General features: G+C 50.3%; 4 protein-coding genes across 4 annotated transcripts; 2 read left to right on the top strand and 2 right to left on the bottom strand.

Annotated features, from left to right (window-relative positions):
- Positions 1 to 1,219: 1,219 nt before the first annotated feature.
- On the bottom strand, positions 1,220 to 6,525 carry STEHIDRAFT_53137 (TPR-like protein; the record flags this gene model as incomplete). Its single annotated transcript, XM_007301473.1, has 4 exons — positions 1,220 to 2,025; positions 2,082 to 2,946; positions 3,751 to 4,980; positions 5,251 to 6,525. 4 exons carry the CDS (start codon positions 6,523 to 6,525, stop codon positions 1,220 to 1,222), a joined length of 4,176 nt encoding a protein of 1,391 aa, XP_007301535.1.
- Positions 6,526 to 8,903: 2,378 nt separating this feature from the next.
- STEHIDRAFT_109591 (uncharacterized protein) lies at positions 8,904 to 9,810 on the top strand (the record flags this gene model as incomplete). Its single annotated transcript, XM_007302167.1, has 4 exons — positions 8,904 to 8,941; positions 9,023 to 9,268; positions 9,316 to 9,427; positions 9,526 to 9,810. The coding sequence occupies 4 exons, from the start codon at positions 8,904 to 8,906 to the stop codon at positions 9,808 to 9,810; spliced, it is 681 nt and encodes a 226-aa protein (XP_007302229.1).
- A 475-nt stretch (positions 9,811 to 10,285) lies between these two features.
- Positions 10,286 to 12,311, bottom strand: STEHIDRAFT_120034 (uncharacterized protein). Its single transcript, XM_007302166.1, has 2 exons — positions 11,316 to 12,311; positions 10,286 to 11,194 (listed from the first exon to the last, which is right to left on the bottom strand). Exon 1 carries the CDS (start codon positions 11,903 to 11,905, stop codon positions 11,456 to 11,458), a length of 450 nt encoding a protein of 149 aa, XP_007302228.1. The 5' UTR covers positions 11,906 to 12,311; the 3' UTR covers positions 10,286 to 11,194; positions 11,316 to 11,455.
- A 3,192-nt stretch (positions 12,312 to 15,503) lies between these two features.
- Positions 15,504 to 19,119, top strand: STEHIDRAFT_120031 (DAHP synthetase). Its single transcript, XM_007302165.1, has 15 exons — positions 15,504 to 15,676; positions 15,748 to 15,796; positions 15,883 to 15,981; positions 16,079 to 16,153; positions 16,241 to 16,329; positions 16,490 to 16,507; positions 16,598 to 16,642; positions 16,737 to 16,856; positions 16,995 to 17,141; positions 17,234 to 17,597; positions 17,796 to 17,881; positions 18,010 to 18,226; positions 18,307 to 18,346; positions 18,414 to 18,946; positions 19,020 to 19,119. Exons 1-14 carry the CDS (start codon positions 15,561 to 15,563, stop codon positions 18,539 to 18,541), a joined length of 1,593 nt encoding a protein of 530 aa, XP_007302227.1. The 5' UTR covers positions 15,504 to 15,560; the 3' UTR covers positions 18,542 to 18,946; positions 19,020 to 19,119.
- Positions 19,120 to 20,854: the final 1,735 nt, after the last annotated feature.

The raw sequence follows: 20,854 nt of genomic DNA, 5'->3' as shown, positions 1-20,854 counted from the left end.
GTAACTTGAAAGACGAATGGTAGGATCCGGAAGGACGAGAGCGAAATAAGAGCAAGAAGGGTGGGTGGCGCATGCCACAATCCGAATTCCCTGAACGAGAAAGTTGAAAGAGCGCTCGGAGGACGCCGGGTTGGCCTTTGAACTTCGGAGGCGATTTTTTTGTTGCTTTTCTGCTTCCAGTCAACTTCCAGTACGACTTCGACTTCCTCTAAGTACGACTCCTCGGTCTATTGCTGGTTCATCACGGCTGTGGTTTTCTCGTTTTCGGTGTTTAAAATCTGTGGGAGAACTGATCCCACTGTATTTGCTCACAGATCTGCCAGTTAGTGCGTCATTCGACCTTCCTCGTCTTCATCGATGCATCACCCCCACCGCCGATAACTTGAAGGCTCGGATAGCCGTACCGTGACGCTCCAGGAGTGTCCCTTTGTGTAACCCATCCAATTTCTCTCGATTTTGATTCTGAGTACTACGGACTCATCTAAGACATTTTCTACTGCTTTTGCTCGTATACTGCACGAGTGTCAGCATCTCTGCTCGAGCCCATCTTTGCAGAGACTTTACTTGTCAGGCTACGCTCGAGAACTTTTCACTTGATCTTTGGTTGACACACAAGTGAAGGGGTTCACAATACACTCCTGAAGAGCTCGATTGCAAAATTAGCATTAATCAGGGCAGGAGCAAGGTTCGTCTAATTTTTTGAGTCTATCTTATTCGGCAAATTACAGTCTGTGTCTGATAGGCATAATGAACCACAAAAGCAGGTCGTGTAGCACCATGTGCCCATAATGATCCAGTAAAAAATGGCTCTAGAACGGTGTGTCCACGGCACTTAGCAGCCCCGCATTGTCGCTTCTCGAATCGAGTCTAGCGAGTAACTGCGGGCTTGCTGTTCATCGTCCTTCACGCAAGAGATTCTTTTATTTTCAATCTATCCGCTCACTTGATGGGTACATGGATCTTTGTGTTGCGTGTCATACGTCAATCGAAGCTTGCTACTACGCTCAAGAAGGCCCCTACCATATCAGCACGCCGAGGGTGTTCTAGTGGATACTGACGATTGGGAGCCACACCACATACGCATATACGATACATTCACTGTACACGACAAACAAACGTCACAGACACCTCCATATAAACCGTGGGCAATCATCACGTCCTCCACCCAAACCAAGCCATACTCACGCATTCAGTCCAGGAAAAACATACCGACATCCCATCAAACTCCGAAATGCACAAACGGAACCCAACGAACAAACGCCGTCTCTCCCACCACATCTCGCAACTTCTTCATCGCCTCGTGCAGCGCATACGCCCCCCGAACACGACTCTCCCTTGCCCCACCGTCTTTCTCGTTCAAAAGTTGTCCGTAAACTTCCTTCGCAACCAAAGGTGCGTCCTGGTCCTTGATCGACCACAGCGTCCCAAACACCGTGCTGTATCCAGCGGCGAGCATCCCCGCAGCGAGATGTACTGATTCCTCTTTCAGCTTCTCGTCTCCTGTGGCCGTTTGACATGCAGAGAGGAATGCGATCTGCGCTGACGAGAACGATTGTTTCATCATGGTGTGAAGTGTGAGGGGACCATCGTGAAGCATGAAGGCGCTTTCCGTTGGTCTCTCGGGATCCTGAGTTCCGTGACATGCGAAATGACACCAGGCATGTGTCTTCATGGCTTCGAGTGTCGCACTCACAGTAGCGTCTGCGTCGTTTAACCGTGTCACGGAAGCACGCCCAACGACGGAGTTCATAATATCGGAGACCTCCTTCTCGGTGCCCGGAAGGGGTTTCTGTTCTGGTGTGTTAGGCTGGGAAATTGCAAGGATACGAGGTAGAGATGCGGCGGATGATGCTTTTTTCGACGACTGCTTATGAGCCTGTATGAGCATCGCAAGACTCGGGGTATATGACGATACCGTAGAATCATAGAGTTTGACACCACCAGATTTTTTGTAGAGCCCAGCTGCATGGAGCGGGAGGAGTGCTAGAGGACCTGTCGCACACCATGTCATATAACGCGGAGCATCTGGCCACTAATTTTGGATTATGAGTACAAGGGACGAATGTGATTAGATAGGTCACTTACCTCTTCGTGGACTCGGGTTATGATTGGACAGACAACGGTTTTCCACAGCAGCTCCAATATGTGTTGGATAGGCTCCTGTACGGACTTCTTACTTCCGCGGTCGCCCGAGTCACGATTGCGAACGTCGTTCTCCTTCAGTATCTTCCCCAACTTCTCTTGCATAGCTCGCGCTAGGTCCAATGTAAGCTCGGGAAGCGGGATGTGGAGGACTGGTATGTCGTCATCGCGGAGGACCAAAGCATCACAGCGCTTGTCAGTGACATTGATCATCGCGATAGGACCGTCTCGAGCAGCGAGACGAAGCTCGGAGAGCTGCTTCGGCTTGAGGAATTTTTCGAATCCAGGAAGCTCACGCACTTCCACCAGTACTCTCTCATATTCCGCTGCGAGACGATGATGATTTCGTGCCTGTTCCTCTGATGACATCTTCCCAATCTTGAACGGTTCTTCATCTGTGTCAAGTCGGCTTGTGCCTGCTGTTTCCAGTTGATGTGAAATCTTTGTCAAATGACGTGCTAGCTCAGGTGATGCTGCTTGAAGGTCGTCAAGGGGAGTCCGTAGATTTAGAATTTGACCCCAGACAATGGACCGTCCCTGCTCTAGCCATTCCATGGCCAAATCGTGTCTACCCAGGGACATTGCAGCAGCAGCAGCATCATTGACCGTGTCCCCTATGGAGCCAATATTCTCATACCGACGCGTAATCTCTGCGCCAAGCCAAATAATCTGGGGCACAAGTGAAAGGGCAATCTCATATGCCTCCAGCAGTGGGGTACCAGTGTGAAGCTGATGCATTGAGGCCCAGCTTCTTGCTGCAATAAAGCGCAGTGACGGAGCTCCGCATGCGAATCTCGCACCTTCCTCATAGATTTCACAAGAGTACCGAATATCGTCATGGCGTTTGAAATGATCGAATCGGCGATATAATGCGCGTCCAAGATAGTTGAGAGGTGTGAGCTTGCCTGCGTGGTCATTGGGCACGAGTTTGACTGACTGCTGCAGGATCTCGACCGACGCGTCGACATCATCAAGTTCTCCCAATCGGTCAAACCGTGACAGCAATGAGTTTCCAAGGCTACTAAAACACATCGGCTTAAGTGCGTGGCCATCCGGTATGAGTTTGATCGCCTGCTGCAGGAGCTCTATGGACTCATCAAGATCGGCAGGATTTTTAAGTTCTTCAAAGCGAATCCAAAATGAAGTTCCGAGGTTGTTGAGAAATCCGGCCTTGTCTGCATGTTCATTGTGCATGAGTTTTACCCCTAGCTGCAGGATCTCGATGGACTGGTCAAGGTCGCGAAGGTTTTTCAGTCGCGCAAATCGGTTGAGAAGTGAGATTCCGACATTGTTAAGACGTTCGGCCACGTCTGCGTGTTCAAGAGTTGTGAGTTCTAGTGCCTGCCGCTGGACCTCAATGGCCTCGTGAATATCGTAAATATTTTCAAGTCGGTTGTAACGAGATACCAATGAGACTCCAAGATTGCTGAGATATGCAGGTGTTTCCGCGTGCCCATTGGGCGTGAGTTCTATTGCCTGCTGCACAAGCTTTATGGACTCATCAATATCGTCAAGATCTCCAAATAGCATAAATCGACCCTCAAACGAGGCGCCAAGATTGTTAAGACGTCCGGCCATGTCTGCGTGTCCATGAGTTGTGAGGTTTACTGCCTGCTGCAGGACCTTTATGGACTCGCCAACATCGCTAAGATTTTGAAGGCGTTGAAATCGACACATCAATGAGTGTCCGAGACTTCTAAGACATCCAGCCATGTCTGCGTGTCCGTGAGGCGTAAGTTCTATTGCCCGATGCTGGACCTTGATCGACTCGTCAATATCATCAAGGTGGCCAAGTCGCTCAAATCGATTCCTCAACGCGCTTCCGAGACGGTTCAAATGTACGGGCAGGCCTGCATGTCCGTGAGGCGTGAGTTCTACTGCCTGCCGCAGGACCTTGATAGACTCATCAACATCGTCAAGGTTTCCGAGTCGCCCAAAGCGACGCATTAATGGGCCTGCGAGATCGCTAAGACGTGCGGGCTTGTCTGCGTGTCCATGGGGCGTGAGTTCTACCGCCTGCCGAAAGACCTTAACGGCCTCGACAACATCATCAAGGTTTCCAAGTCGCTGAAATCGAAGAAAAAATGATCGTCCGAGATTCTCAAGTCGTCCGGGCATGTCTGCGTGGCCATGAGGTGTTATACCTACCCCGTCCTGCAGGGCCTTGATGGACTTGTCGAGATCGTCAACATTTCCAAGTCGCTCAAAGCGAGATACCAATGAGCGTCCGAGATTGTTAAGACGTCGGGGCATGTCTGCGTGGCCATGAGGTGTTAGTTCCACCCCCTGCTGCAGGGCTTTGATGGACTTGTCGAGATCGTCAACATTTCCAAGTCGCTCAAACCGAGATATCAATGAGCGTCCGAGATCGTTAAGACGTCCGGGCATGTCTGCGTGGCCATGAGGCATGAGTTCTACTGCTTGCTTCTGGAGCTTGATGGACTCGTCAAGATCATCAAGATTTCCAAGTCGATCAAATCGACACCCCAATGATACTCCAAGATTGTTAAGATGTTCGTGTCTGTCAGTGTGTCCATTAGGGGTGAGTTCCACCGCCTGCTGCCTGACTTTGATACACTCGTCAATATCGGCAATGTTTCTAAGTCGCTCAAACCGAGACAACAATGAGTGTCCAAGACCATCGAGATATCCTGGCTTGTTTGGGTGTCCATCGAGCGTGAGGTCTACCGCCTGCTGCTTGGCCTTGATGGCCCCGTCAAGATTGTCAAGATTGCCCAGTCGTTCAGACCGTAACATAAATGCGTCTCCAAGGTTGTTCAAATACCTCGGCTTGTCTGCGTATCCATCGGGGATGAGTTCTACCGCCTGCCGCATAACCTTGATGGCCTCGTCAACATCGCCAAGGTCACCAAGTTGCTCAAATCGTAATATCAACGAGTTTCCAAGGGTGTGAAGACGGTCCGGTTTGGCTGCGTCGCGATCAGGCGTCAGTTCTGACGCCTGCTGCACGACATTGATGAGATGGTCGAGATCGTCAAGATTTTCAAGGCGGGCATACCGACGAATAAGTGAGCCTCCGAGATCGCTAAGGTGTACGGGCTTGTCTGCGTGGCCATGAGGCATGAGTTCTACCGCGTGCTGCAGAACCTTGATGGCCCCGTCGATATCATCAATGTTTTCAAGTCGCTCAAACCGAGACATCAATGACTTTCCAAGATTGTTGAAATATACGGGCTTGTCTGCATGTCCATTGGGCGTGAGTTCTACTGCTTGCTTCTGGAGCCGGATAGACTCGTCAAGATCATCAAGATTTCCAAGTCGATCAAATCGACACTCCAATGATACTCCAAGATTGCTAAGACGTGCGGGCTTCTCTGCGTGTCCATGGGGCGTGAGTTCTACTGCCTGCCGAAAGACCTTGATGGCCTCGACAACATCATCAAGGTTTCCAAGTCGCTGAAATCGAAGAAAAAATGAGCCCCCGAGATTCTCAAGACGTCCGGCCATGTCTGCGTGGCCATGAGGTGTTAGTCCTACCCCCTGCTGCTGGGCCTTGATGGATTCGTCAACATCATCAATATTTCCAAGTCGCTGAAACCGAGACATCAACGACTTTCCAAGCTGGTCGAAATATATGGGCTTGTCTGCGTGTCCATTGGGCGTGAGTTCTACCGCCTGCCGCAGAACCTTGATGGCCTCGTCAGCATCGTCAGGATTTCCCAGGTGCTCAAATCGCCAAAGCAATGAGCATGCAAGATTGCTAAGACGTGTGGGCTTGTCTGCGTGTCCGTGGGGCGTGAGTTCTACTGCCTGCCGAAAGACCTTGAGGGCCTCGACGACATCATCAAGGTGTCCAAGTCGCTGAAATCGAAGAAAAAATGAGCCCCCGAGATTCTCAAGACGTCCGGCCATGTCTGCGTGGCCATGAGGTGTTAGTCCTACCCCCTGCTGCTGGGCCTTGATGGACTCGTCAGCATCATCAATATTTCCAAGTCGCTGAAACCGAGACATCAACGACTTTCCAAGCTGGTCGAAATATATGGGCTTGTCTGCATGTCCATTGGGCGTGAGTTTTATTGCCTGCTGCGCAACGTTTATGGACTCATCAAGATCGTCAATGTTTCCAAGTCGCTCAAATTGAAGCGACAATGAAAGGCCAAGACTGTGGAGACGTGTGGACTTGCTTTCCTGACCGTCAGGTGTGAGTTGTACGGCCCGCTGGCGGACTTTGATGGATTCCTGAATGTCGTTAACGTCGCCTACGCGCTGAAATCGGATGTCAAATGAATTTCCGAGTATAGCGAGATTTGCAGATTTATCTGCATCATCATCAGGTGTGAGGTCTATTGTCTGACGAAATAATCTGATGGCCTCATCAAGATCTGGTAGATTGCCGACGCACTCGAATCTCGTTCGCAACATGCCAGCTAGACTGCTCTGCACCTTTGATTTCGCAGGATCCGTGTCTGGAAGCGTATTAAGGACTGATCGTTGACATTTGATTGTCTCGTTTAGGTCCGTAATCATACCGAGGTGTGCAAATCGAACAGTGTATGAATGTCTAAGAGCAGCCATGCACAAACTTAATTCCGCAGAATCCAGCGGGCAAAGGGTGGCAGCATATTTGCCGAGCTGTATCGCATGGTCTATGACCATGATACGCTTTGAGCGTGTAAACTCATTGGTCAGACTGAGTGCGAGGGAGACTAGCTCCCGATGAAAATGAGAGGCACGATAACGAGGCAGAGTATCGCGGAGTCGTGGAAAATCTTGATGTACTCGTTCTACTAGCTTGAGCGCGTTCTGTTTCTGTGTATCGTGGAGGAAGCATTTAGTTGTGACAAAGGCAGACCCTATGCGAAGAAGATACGATACCGTCGAGCACAAATGTTCTTGTTCTTGATCGGAGATCATAGTGTTCTTGAAGAGACAATGCTGTCGTGTTAGATATATCGAGTTCGATGATGACATGAACTCGGAAATACGCACCCCGGTGATGTCTTCGTCCTTTATTCGGAAGCCCGCAATCCCGTGAATTGTGAGAATACAATATACTCAGCTAAAGCCAAGCGACTCACCATCACGGTACGACCGGTCTCCACATTCTCAGTGGTCGCTATACCCGAGGGCGTTCCCTGACGAAATATCTGCGTTTAGGTCACCGCGAGTCGTGAACACACGGAATACTCACAATGCTCTCTTCGTTCTCTTTGCTTACAACTCTGTTCTCTCCCAGAGCCGTCTCCTGTGCTGTGGGTTGTTGGCTCGTCATGTTGGAACGTAGCCGTAAAGCTGGTGTGAACAATGTGCGAATGTATGAGTGAATGCTCGAAGAAAGATGGGGATGAAGTCCTAAGAACCAAGGTACTTAACCCTAGAGCCTCGCGCATAACATGCGTTACTTGGGCACAGGCGGTGTCGCCAAAAATAAATGATGTGCATCCACGCCTAGATGCCGCGTATTCGGAGACGCTGTAACAGAGCTTCCTTAGTTGGGTCTATTTTTTACGATGAGCACAGGTGCGGATATCCGCACCAGACAGTCACATCCCTTTCCCGTGTAAATCACACCGAGATCTACACTCAGTGTGATAAGAGGAAACACCTTACACTGCCTTGCCGCACTGGGATATTGCAGCCGGCGAAGCAGACGGTGGTTCTTTGGTCGGAGAGAAAAGAAAAGCGGGAAGGAAGTACAGCGTTAATGCTCACATTGCGCCGATCGAAATGAGGTCCGAGGATAATACTGACACCGAAATCGAGGAAATGAGCTATGGACACAACCGCGGAAATACCGGTTGAGACGCCGAGATATTCCTCGAGGCTATGAAGTCCCATCCACAGGTCGGTACAGACAATAAGGATGATCTTAATTGTGCGAGGGACACAGCAGTCGAGCTTTCTTAAGCCTGTGAAAACACACATATGATCATTGGATTGCATCGGTATATGCACGCTGAAGCTATACAGGACACGGAGATGAACATACGGCCTAGCACAAAGCACGAACGACCCACATCCACATTGTCGCCAAACAGCAGGCGGTTGGTTGCAGTGCCCGTGGCAGAGAGAACAGCTCCTAGCTGTCTAATGATAGTTTGCACTGGTATAGGGTTATTAGGATCCACCATAAAGGAACTGCCGCAACGATCTCTGTCCAAGTATCAATCCTACATTCCTAGCGTTAACAGTGTGGTCTATCCCATGCTGACCCGCGCGATAAAAATCATGCAAGGACACTGGTGTCTGGCGCAGTGAATGATCGAAATTTATATATATATATATATCAGGGATCGTGCAGAGTGGAACAATTGAACAGCAATGAAGCGTAGACTTCACGAAGTGCACAGGCTGATCGAAACGATAAGTCTTGCTTGTACAACGCTTTAGGCCTCCATGCTGCAATGCTAGTAGCTCGTGTAGTTGGAAAGTCGTTCCTCAGCGCCATGCAGTCTCTGAGATCTTCGGAGAAATAGGACACAGCTCCTTTCATGCACGTCTGATCACTGATCAGCGAGCGACCAATGAATACAACGGTACAGCACAGTCGAGGCACTGCTTCGGAATTTATAGCGACAAGGCAGATGCACGGAACCAGAGACGGAGAAACAAAGCAGCGATATGAGAAAGAATTCGTGAGTCTATTCTATCACGAGAGGACCACATTCTCCGCGGATTTGGTTTGTAGGTGGATGCCAGGAGGCACGGTAAATACCCATACTACCACTACATATAGCGCTGGTGACTAAGGCACCGTGGTGGGTATATGGTCATGAGCATCCACTTCCCGCTTAAGGACTATGCCTTTGGAGAAGACACGAGAGAAACGACGTAGAAGGTGGGATGCCGGTCATCGATAGCCAGGCCAAACAATAGACCACGTCAGATAATGTTGGCCGTGGTCAATATTTATTTACAGATGTCGTTCTGCCGAAAGTGACCGAAGGCATCATCAGAAGTCGAAATATTTGACCGCCAACGGTAAGGAAAACAATATGGCGCGAGACCGCATCTGCCCCAGACTTGCCGTGGACTATGGTCCGATAAGACCTGACCAGGTGGATATAGAGAAGGAAATAGGACACGAGGCCATAAAAAAGGGTAAACTTATTAGGGAATTGAACCCTGAGTGGGGCGAAACGCAAAAGAGTCAAGGAGAGAGAAGGTATGACGCCGAGATCACCACTACCATATCCTATCGACGCCTTGCAGGAATAATTGGTGTGCGAAGGTGACCGTAAAGATAGAGCATATAGCGAAGAAAAAAGATTGGTTGTCATTGTATAGCAGAGTAGCCAAGTTTGTTGAAGCTGCAAGGGTTACAGTATGTGGGCTTCACGATGGTGGAGAGCTCGGTCGCTGAGGACGATACGTCGTGCAGTGAGCAGTGGAATGTATGAGTCTATATCCCCTTATACCAAGGATAACGCACCCAGAAGTTATGCAACGGGGTGCAAGGCGAGTACTCAGTTTTTCCAGAGCAACAGCGAGACGGTAGGATATTCCGAGAGAAGCCAGTGGAAGCGAGCGACGATGAATGAGCACCGAGAAAACCAGAAGAGTATACGAGGTTTTAAGCGTGAAAAGAAGTGTATACAGAGACATTTGCGGGCGAGAGAGCAAGGCACAACTTGGGCACAACCGTTGGCGGACGTTCGTGTCGACAAGAGGACGGATGCGCTGTCGATGACGAAACGCAAAACCTAACCCCATTCTGAGGTTCATATGAGCATTCAGCGACAAGTCAGCGTCTTGCAACAGTTCCTTCCCCTTACCTCAGACATATCGAGATAATATACCACCGTCTCCTATCTTGTGCTTTGGACCACACTGTTGTCTACCAAATGCCCCCAGTCAACGAAGATATGTCGTCGACCGAGAGCTACTTGGCCGTGGGCAGCCCAGTGGAGTGGATGATCTCATCGCGAGAGGCCTGTGGCCCAGTCTGTTGAATACCCTGACGGAATAAACCTCGACCAGTACCTTAGTCGGTCCCATCAGATATATAACTGGGCTAGATACTCACTCAATAGCCTCAGGAAAACTAGGCCTTCCTCGTTATGCGGAAAACTTAGACGCTTGTAAGCTACCTGTGCTACTATCCCCCGTCGGTCACATCCCTCAACATCCTCCTCCCGTTCCTTGTGATTAATCTCCCGTGCGCTTTGTATACTATCCACAGAAATACTCCAGTGAAGACGAGGAGCCGCTAAGTACACGCCGTACACCCACTCACTCAGCGGTAGTCCACGCCCTCCCAAGTCGCCACGCGCTCGCGGACCCGAGAGCGGTCTCAATCCGTATCCCATTCCCACCCATAGCATGTATACCATTCACAACAGAACTTGCCTCATCCATATGACGGCGGCGAGGCGAGGGCGGGTGCACAGGGAGCGCCTCCGCCGAGGATGCAGCCGACGCGGTCGAAGACGAGGGACGTTTCGGCGGGGAGTCATCTGCAGTACACTCATCGACACGTCTACGACAAAGAGCTCCAGAGTCAGACTCAGCCCCAGACACACACCCGCTCCGGATCCTCTCCGGATCCCGCTATCCCTCTCCTCCGAACAACTCCTCCCACGTCTCCTCCCACACAATCACACCACACCGCTCCCGCTCCGCCTCCCGAGTGACCTCCCCAGTCTCTGCGTCTACCACAACCGCTCGTCAACAGCAGCGGTTCCCTCCCGCCCAACCATATAAACCGCCACCACAGACCCCACAGACCCAACCACGTCATGTCCGTTCTCCATCCGCCGAGCCGACCGCCATCCGCACACGTTCCCGTTCATACTCCTACCCCGGTCCTTCACCCGCCCCAGCGCCAACACCACGTCCGATCCCAGTCCCGCAGCCCGTTTCGGCTGTGCTGCCGCGAAGGGAACCAAGGCGGTCGAATACTATGCCGCCGGGGCATCATTACCAACATTATGTGTGTACGATCATACGGGCAAGGAAAGGAATGTGTTGAGGAAGAGTTATGATTATGTAGGATTATGTGCCGGGTGTTGGGGTTGGTACCGGGATGACGAGGGGAGGGACGTATGTTGCGGTTCCGCCGGGGTATTCGGCGAGGATGGTGGATGTTAGGGTGCGTTTCACCGCAGTCTCTTTTTCATGAGTTGTTGTGGTTCTTACTTTCTACTTTTTACGTGGTTTTGTTCGTGTTGGTGGTGGTGGTATTGGTTGTGATATGATGGATGGGTATTTAGTCGAGGTCGACGATGCCGTCGAAACAATCGCCACATCGACCGCTGCTCAAGTGGATTTTTACTTCGTTCAAGGACTAGTCATCCCTCGCCTTCGCCCTCCCTCACATCTCGTTTTCTTGACTATTTGAAACCACTCCGGACTACCCCTCCTTCACCGCCCTCACTTTCCCGTTTTCATCCGCCCTCGATTGACGATCTACAACTACCCCCGCTTCTCTTTCCGACGATCCTCGCTCGCTTGCCCTCTTCAACCACCACCTCCGATTAGACGAAACAAAACTATCTTGATATCCGAATGACGGCGCAACACAGGATATCGAAGCAATGAGATCGATTGGATGCCGATGTGGAACTGGAGTCGAGGGTCGAGGGTTATGTGGCGGCGTGGCGCTATGTATGGCGAACGCATGGGAGTGGGCTGGTGTCCCTCTTTTAAGACTATGCGTCTCTCGTCTGAGCCCGTGCGTGGGGGTCGACAGTTGGCAATTGCGTCGGTCGACGTTCCTTTCAGGACATTGCGTATTGTGCCGAGGAACGACATTCGCTGGACCCCATTTCGTCTCCTGCTGATAGTCTCCAACCTGCGTCATCTCGATTCTGGGCTATTCTAGTCTGAACACGTCTCATCTTATCAATCTAATCTCCTTTCCTCGTTTTCCAGACTTTGCGCACGCACTCACTTCATTATAATATGTATTATCGCACATTCGTTTTTCGTCCTTTTCTTTGTCTTCCTTTCCTTCTTGTCAACGCTCTACCTGCGCTACCTCGTGTACATACCTTCTCCACGCCGCCCTCTTCTACATTGCCCTATCTTTCTACTAGTCGTCGTTGTCGTCCTGTTACATACTCGTATATTTCTTCTTGTCTTTTTCATCTCCGCCTTCCTCCTCATAATCATTCTTCGTGAGCTTCGCACTCCAAATCCGATGGATCATCTCGTGTTTTGTTGTATATATCCCGGATTTTCTTCTTCGTGATCATGTTCGTATGTCTGTCCCTATTCATTTTCTTGTGTGTAAAAAACCTAGACTTCATCACCGTCTCGCTCTCGATGTTCTCTCTACGTCTTTTACGCTTCTGGGATACATTAATTTGCACTTGCATATCATCGTTTCGTTCTGACACGACATGTCCGAGTCTGATCTTCTTGACTCGTATCTCAGCCTTGGCCGTTTTGGACTCCTCTATCTCGACCATCATTCTATATTCATGATCGCTTCGCCTGTCCGCGTCTACATCACTAACTGGTATCCAGTAAATATACATACATCAGCCTCTCGTACTCTGAGTCATGCAGCCCGAAAATGGATTCGGGTTTTTCTCCCTTCTCATTTCCTCTCGTCTCATGTCTTCCTCTTTGCTTGGCCTCCTTCTCAGCTCTCTCGCCAAAACCTAGTACATATATCCGCTCCGATAGACCGCCCTCCCTCTCTAGCTCTCTACAATTCATCGTCCTCGTCCGCAGATATTACGGTATGTATTCAGTTATACATTGCCTACGAGCTTTCAATGGCTCTATACGTCCTTATAGTCATTCAGACTATTAGTATGACGAACGAAGGAATGTATATCTTACGCGCGCTCGCTGGCGGGTTGTGAAAATTCGTGTTGGTACGTTGTGAATGGAGATATAGCTTTTGTCTCGTTGGCAGCTGGGTCTGCTTGAGGGTACGGTACGGGAAGCTTTGTGGATGGGATCTTAAAAGACAAATGGTGGGAGCCGGGAAGACGAGAACAAGACGAGAGAGCAGGCGAGATTATCAGGCATGGATGATGCAGCAAAGCATCGCCCCTGCTACCAACTTGTATGGCAACCTCCTTAGTCGGGTCATGTCCCAAGAAGCGAGATCGATGTATTGATACCCATCGTGATATTGTCCCCGATTCAGAAGCTTCCATGGCCAGACGTTGGCTTGGTGTAGAGTGACGAGAAATACTGCTGTGTTTCAACGTCGGAGCATAGCAGGCGACGAAGACGTCAAAACGGCTACTAGTAAACGGGAATGAGAGATAACGATACTCATCACATCGCACCAATTATCATAAGCCCCCTGAGGAGGGTAAGGGTAGAGCCATAGGAATGTGGAAGAAGGCACAGGACGTTTTCACGACCACTTATTGCACCTTTGCCAATGTTATCGACTTCCATTCATCGACCAGACTACAGCAGGATAGGGAACGTGACAGTACTAGCGCGAGAAACGCACAGGTATCGACTCCGACGTCGACTGACTGCCTGGACTCGTGGAAGACGTTAACACTGGATTCAGTTGCTGTGAATGTTCCGAAGTGCTCGCGAGCCTCTACTGTACATGGAGAAAGCGCAACAGTCGAACGCCTCAAGCATGGGACCGGGACCGGTTGAGAATGGAAAGCAGGGCGAGCAAAAGAAACTCGATGCCGTAGGATACTGCTCACCAGGATCGTTCTGTGTCTGCACATACTTGACATCTATGCTGAAATGCACCAATATTACTTGACACCCTTCAGTGACAGATGGGCCCTCTAGCATCCGGTACGAAGGGTACTCCTCCCTCGAGGCATGGTTGTTGTCGGCAGCCCTCGACACAAAGGGGCTGGAGGGCAAACTGTAAGGCCAGGTGCAAAAAAAGTTCGGCAAAGTCCTGACATTCATCATGAGGGGCTCAAACTCTGGGAGAGTCGAGCCGTGGAGTTTACAAGGCACGACAATGACTACTGCTCCATTAGACCTTATATGTTAGTGAGAAACTCGACCTCTTTTTGTACTGACCTTGTATTGGTCTTGAACCAAGTGGAGCTGTTTTTGGATTGACTATCCCGTCGCCGTTCCAAGTTACTTCAGCGTAATGGCGGGCGTGGAGCGCGCTTGGCCAATCACGAAGAAAGAAATTTCTTGCGCCACCGGGCATTTTGTACTGGAAATCACCATGTTTTGAGCTGAGTTTGTATTGATCTGGATTGAAAACTTTCCAGAAAACTCGTAACATATAAGGTCTATTGATGCCCATATGTTTGCAGAATGTACATGGCCTTGTGCACTGGTAGTAAAAGATTGAATCAGCCATCCACGTAAGCGCGTTAGGCAGTGCTTTAGGATCTTTGAGCTCGGCGAGGTTAGATGGTTTCGATGATGTTGGAGAACTCAACAGCTGACGACGGAGAAACCTGGAAGGTGTGAGCAGAAGCATGACGTTCGGAGTTTCGTCCGCGACATGTACAGATGATAAGGCAGAGGCCATCAGCGACCAACGAACATCACGTGTTGTGGCGCAAAAGCGTTTCTGCAAGAATAGCGCGTACAGAAAGGCCTTCGTCAAAATTTCAATTGCGCAGGTCTACGCCCCCATTACATCGTAACATTCCTGCCGAATTTTATTTCGGTTAAAGTGAACTTTGCGAGGGCCATTCAACTTACAACGCTCAGAAGATCCGGCCCGTGACGCCACTGTCGTTTTTGACGGTCTACGGTGAATAGGGCTTATATGTTAGTGAAAACTTGGAAATTTTTGCGAAAGCTCATTGGCGGATCGGACAGATCTTCCGCCAACAAGTTCCAAGTAAACTTGAAACATATAAGGTCTAATGGCCCTCGTAATTTTTACCGTTTCTTCCACCTAACTTGCCAGCTTGGTCGGGAATGATCTTTACTAGAGGACTGTGCAGTTGTATTTGAGTGAAAAACGATTGAATACAAAATATTGGCTGGAAAACCCTGCTACGCCACTTCACGTGATGTTCGTCGGTCGCTGATGGCCTCTGCCTTAGCCCTCGCCGTACTCAAAAAGGTTCGAGGCTAGTCAAGACACGGTCTCCGGAAGGACATCGGCGAGAAGAGTTACAAGAAAGAAAGCCCAGAACAACAGCGAGGATCGAGAGTTGAGAACAAAAGCGAGCAAAGAGGATAAGTAATCGTAGAGTCAAAAGAAGGGTGCTTTCTATACGCAAGCTTGTTCAGCCGATAGTAAGACGATACAAACCATGGTATGGATTTGCGATGCATGAACGAGCTAGCTGCTGCTTCAAGTCGAAGAGGTTCGAGAGCAAGTTCAAGAGAGAAAGACGCCGCGTGCTTGATGACGAGGGCGAAACCTAACCCGATTCTGTGGTTCGGATCATACGCTCTCTGACTCGGTGTCGATGCTAGATCAAAATAAAAACCATCCTCTCCGAAAATTCACTCATCGTCCATCTGACTTTCCTTCTGAACATATTCCTCCGCATACTTGCAAAAACGCTGTAATAAAAGGAGCCATTGAAATCATGTCCCAACCCGAGATCTCTTCGGCCGACGCTAACCCTGAGTGGACTCCCTCATCGTGGCGCGAGAGGCCTGTGGCCCAATCTGTTCAGTACCCTGATGAGGGCAAACTTGGGAAGTACGTCCCTTTCAGTTCCTTGTCAAGGCCACGTATTTCTTGATCTCACATATTTCTCGGAAACCGAGCAGAGTCTTAACCAAGATTGAAAAGTTACCGCCGCTCGTCACGCCTTCTGAGGTACGTTCCCTTTGCATCCTCGACTGAGCCTGTTTGCGTAAGAGATAAATTGAAAAGCATAGGTCACTGACCAATAAAACATATAGATCGAGCGCCTACGCTACCAACTTAGCCTGGTTCAGAAAGGCCAAGCGTTTCTCCTCCACGCAGGAGACTGTGCGGAGAGCTTCGACGCCTGCACACACGTCAGTCCAATCACCGCTGTCCTCCTTGATCGTTGCTAACTCTGAATAATCACTTACTCTTTCTCGCTCCATACGTGCAATGTTATACACCAAGTAGGAAAATATCTCTGCGAAGATCGGCCTCATACTCTCCTTCTCCCTCATTCTTCTCTGGGGTTCCCGACTGCCAATCGTGCGTCCACTTCTTCTCTCGACCTGAGTCGTTTCACGCAAGCGCAATACTCATTGGAAGTGATTTCCTGTATGATATGGCTGGTAGGTTCGTATTGGTCGAATTGCCGGACAGTATGCGAAGCCAAGGAGTAGCGGAACAGAGAAGATCGGAGACCGGGAGGTGACGAGTTTCAGGTGTGTATCTCTATCATGCATCAAATACACCACGAGAAATGCAGGCTGTATTTCGAAACCAAGTAGCGCCTCTGTAGCTGCTCCCTGTACCCTTGCTCTTGTAGTCTCCGTTTCCACCATATGATCCCTCGCTGACTGCTTTCATTTCTCCTGTGTACAGAGGCGACAATGTGAATGGGTGCGTTCATTTCCCATCGTGAATCTCCTTGTTCTCGTTCTCATCACCATGGTTATCGCTCTCAAACACTGATTTCTTTATCTTCCCTAGTCTCGATCCTGATGATCGCACACCAGATCCCGAGAGACTCCTGAGGTATGTATCGCGTTCGGCCCCAGAACTTTCTCTTTCTTCGCCTTTCAATCAGTCGTCGCTCTCTCTTCTCCGGATACTCACTTTCACTCTACAGCGCTTACTTTCACTCAACAACAACGCTGAACTACGTCCGATCGCTCCTTACCTCTGGATTTGCGTCGCTCCACCACCCGAGAGATTGGTCTTTCGCTCATGTTAGGAGTAAGACCCTACGGTATGTCCTCCCCGTGCATCCCATCGCTTTGCCAACTCGCCATCGATACATCCTGCTTCTTTTCTACATTCATTTATCTCCGCCTCCTCCTATCCCTTCCACCGCGTTGCGCTAACTCCGTTTTGCGGCCCTTTGTAGCTCCGAGTTCCAGAAAATAACTTCTGGACTTGCTGATGCGCTTGATTTCACACAAACTATCGGGCTTGGATCTTCGGGTCCCGAGGCGGCGAGTTATGAGCGAGGTGGAGGGAGAGGCGTGTTGGGCGAGGTGGATTTCTGGACGAGGTACGTGTAGCTGTTCTCTTCAATCGCAGGAATGTGGAGGTATCAGAGCGAGTATGTGATCAAGACCGATAGTTGACCATTTTTACGGATAGTCATGAAGGCCTGATGCTCCCATACGAGCAAGCCCTCACGCGCAAATTCGCCGTTCCCGCCTCGGTCGCTCTTCCTTCCAAACCTACCGCCACCGCCACCTCCACCAGTACCACATCTTCCACCCCACCCCAATCGCAACCGGAAGCCCACTACAACACATCCGCGCACTTCCTGTGGATCGGCGACCGCACGCGTCAGCTCGATGGCGCCCACGTCGAGTACTTCCGTGGCGTTCGGAATCCGATTGGTATCAAAGTCGGACCGGGCGTGGATGGGGAGGGGGTGGTGGGGTTGTTAGAGATCTTGAATCCGGAGAGGGAGAGTGGGAGAATCACGTTGATTACGAGGTATGGGGCTGGGAAGGTTTGTTGTTCTTAATCTTGGTTTCGGCGATACATGCCTTTGGGAAGTCGCTTGACCCCCAGAATGATCTTGGAAGGGCACTCGTCTGCTAGTTCCTTCGCAGAGGGTCAATTTATTCCCGGGCTTCTTCTTTCATTGCTCCACGCTTCATCTTTCCTCTTGCTCGTACGAATTGGAGTGCTGACTATATGAACACAGGTCGAAAATCACCTTCCGGGCCACATCAAAGCCGTCCAAGGATCAGGCCATCCGGTCATCTGGGTCTGTGATCCTATGCACGGAAAGTACGTCGTCTTGTCCCGCCTTCCATACATCCTCTGAGACTAATTGTCAACACCCTCCAACTCTCCATCACATCCAACTCCTTTTACGCCATCTCGCCACGGAACGCCACACTACACCACCAATACAGCACCCACACCTCCACCACCGGCCTAAAAACACGCAACTTCTCCTCCATAATCTCTGAACTCACATCCTGCCTCCGCATCCACGCCGACAACAACTCTCGGCTAGGAGGCGTCAGTCTTGAGTTCACGGGCGAGGTGGACGAGGAGGGGTTCAGTGTGACTGAGTGTTTGGGGGGAAGTATGGAGTTGGCGGAGGAAGAGCTGGGGCTCAGGTACCAGGTATGTCGTTCTTCTAGCCCTGCTATTCGACGGTTGCATCGGCTCTTGTCGTGGTGCTTATGGATCCATTCTATCATCAGAGCTTCTGCGACCCAAGACTTAACTTCGAACAGTCGCTCGGTGCGTGTTGCATTTCCTCCTCGTTATTCCATTCCTTACTGACTCTCCTTCGCTACTGGTGTTCAAGATATTGCATTCCTCCTGTCCAATCATCTCAGGGATCTCCGTCGTTCCTCCACCTCCGGCGCTGGCGAGGCCGAAGGCGCAAGGCGTGGAAGAGACGTATTGTTCGCCGAGCTGGGAGGGAAGATTTAAAGCCTGCCGTCGCGTCGCGTTGACTTTGGTTCTAAAAAGTAACCATGAAAGTTAGCGGAGATAATTTAGGAGCAGCGGAGGAATTACTGCAATTGAATGATGGATCCGTGAATGCAGACCGTTGGGTTTCCAAATCCTGCCCGGTTCTCCACTTGAGTGTTTCAGGTCTCTCCATGCTTCAAATCACCGTATTCCCTCTCTAGCACCGGTCTGGAAGAATTGCGTCTGGCATGCATTGCCGACCACCATCCCAGAGTCTTTATCGCGCTGACACGCCTGACTGTCATTTGCTCTCGTTGCGTAGGTGTATATTTTCCCCGCTCTCTTCTGGTCTCAGTGGAGTACGGTCTTAACGGAGTGCATATTTTGTGACAGGGATACAGTGAAAGGCTTCGAAGTCTTTACGTGAGCTCTACCTCCCTCTGCCATCTCTCTTCATATTACCCATGAACGCTTGTTCTGACCATGGTTTTCACAGGTCCTTGTGGTCGACATCATTCGTACGACGCCGTCGCTCGTCGTCAAATCCTCGAGTGATCTTGCTTCGCACCCCCGGCTTCATTCACGTCACGTTTCCACTCCATCTTTCGGTCCGACTAGGCATCATATGGCGACCGGTATCGCCCCTCCCATCGTCGAGTTGCATAACATGCTTTGGTGCTGGCACCTCCACAGGCTGGGCGTCGATACCGCACTCGCACTCGGGGTGGATTCCTTTGTTGATGGACGCTTGATATGAACTAACTCGTTCGCAATGATTTGGGCACGTCCACACGTCAACCACGACAGCTCTAGTTGATCATTTCCTGCGGGTCGTCGAGATGTCTGTGCTCTGCAGAGACCGCTCAATATCCTCGATAAGTTGTGGCGGATGTCACATACTCGCCGACCGGCAAATTCTCAGCTCCAGGACACAACAGTCTACCCTCCAACTCTGACTTCGGCACAGGTCTATCAACCTAGCTCATACTTGTCCAGCTTGATGTCGAGTCGTCGTTCACCTGAGGACTCGAGAGATCGCTAATGTGGCGTACTCAGGTCATGGTGACGGGGTGCAGTGATGCTCAACGATTTTGACCCGGGAATGGAGCTACTTATGACCGGTGGCATCGATGATTGCCGATGTCTGTATGACGCTCTTGATGGACCCTATTTCGCGCGTCCTAGCCGGACAGGCTGCTCGAGCGAGTGAAGTTCGCCGGTTTAGGCATCAAGTTAGGGTCGAGTCATACAGATTCACGAGCTGGATACGAGGGTGTTGGATGGTTCGACTGCTGGTATGTGCAATCCGTGAGGTGACCCACATCTAGCCGTCAATGATGCGGCGCTGAACTATGTATACAATCACAAAGCCAGATTCGTAACTGTTGTCTAGTCCGTCATTGCGAATTGAAGACGGTGGAGAACAGCTCCTCAAAAGCTGTGGCGACGGATCAAACCACCTCAAGTATGTCGGCGTCCGTATAGATTGATGCGAATATAATGCGCCGTGTCGGCGACGGCGCCATCAATGTCGGGATTTGCAATTGCTCAGCCATACACAGCGTAACACCTGAGAATTCGACGGAGGGCACATTCCAGTCCGATGCCGGGAAGCGCCCGGGAAGCGCCCGGAATACGACGAGAAACCGCCGTTCGTCAACTTCTGCTACCTTTCTTGAAATTCGACACCACCGCGACGAGAATGTGACGGGGTCCTAGATCAATATGACGAAAATGTTCCCGACGTTTAGTGCGTTGCAATTGGTACATGCTGGCACTCGCTGTTGAAATATTCCATTATTCTTGGTTTTCTGGTACTTATGATGCTTGCTGCTGCTGTTCAACATGATGGCAATGCATTTATATTACCAGCATGTATGTAGCTACAGTAGTACAAACAAAGGGTAGTGAACAAAAAACTTCATAGAGTCCATATGCACTATTACATCCATCAAGCTAAGTGACCATAGAAAGAGATATACTTACTCTATATTGCTCACTGAAAGTTTCTGTAATGAAGACAGATGTTAGTGCTTGGGTCAGGCTTAGAAATGCCACCATCTAGCTTAGTTCTATCCAGTGTACAATACCAGAGAGCTTAGCTTGCAGAGGCAACACCCAGGCAGACAAGGACTCAGACTAAAGACCAGCATGAGCTATAGCAGTAGTACAAGACCCAGAAAAGCACCATGTATCAGAAGGCAGTACACCTGAGAGCCCGAGGCCTGAGTTCTGTTGTCACCAGCGTGCGAGACGGTGCAGAGAGCGTGAGGCCAATATACAAGTTGAAGGGCGACGAGAAGAACAGATGGAGAAAAAGTACAAGTCGAG

Source organism: Stereum hirsutum, assembly GCF_000264905.1.
Source record: "Stereum hirsutum FP-91666 SS1 unplaced genomic scaffold STEHIscaffold_4, whole genome shotgun sequence".
Lineage (NCBI taxonomy): Eukaryota > Fungi > Basidiomycota > Agaricomycetes > Russulales > Stereaceae > Stereum > Stereum hirsutum.
The sequence above is the reverse complement of the archived record's forward strand: the minus strand, read 5'-3'. Positions and strand labels throughout refer to the sequence as shown.

Excerpts from the sequence above, each read along its gene's own strand:
- STEHIDRAFT_120034 (XM_007302166.1), bottom strand. The coding sequence starts at position 11,905 with ATGACGCAGGTTGGAGACTATCAGCAGGAGACGAAATGGGGTCCAGCG.
- STEHIDRAFT_120031 (XM_007302165.1), top strand. The coding sequence starts at position 15,561 with ATGTCCCAACCCGAGATCTCTTCGGCCGACGCTAACCCTGAGTGGACT. Across the intron at positions 16,154-16,240 it reads GGGGTTCCCGACTGCCAATC|GTTCGTATTGGTCGAATTGC; the intron begins GTGCGTCCACTT and ends TATGGCTGGTAG. Across the intron at positions 17,882-18,009 it reads TGTGATCCTATGCACGGAAA|CACCCACACCTCCACCACCG; the intron begins GTACGTCGTCTT and ends CCACCAATACAG.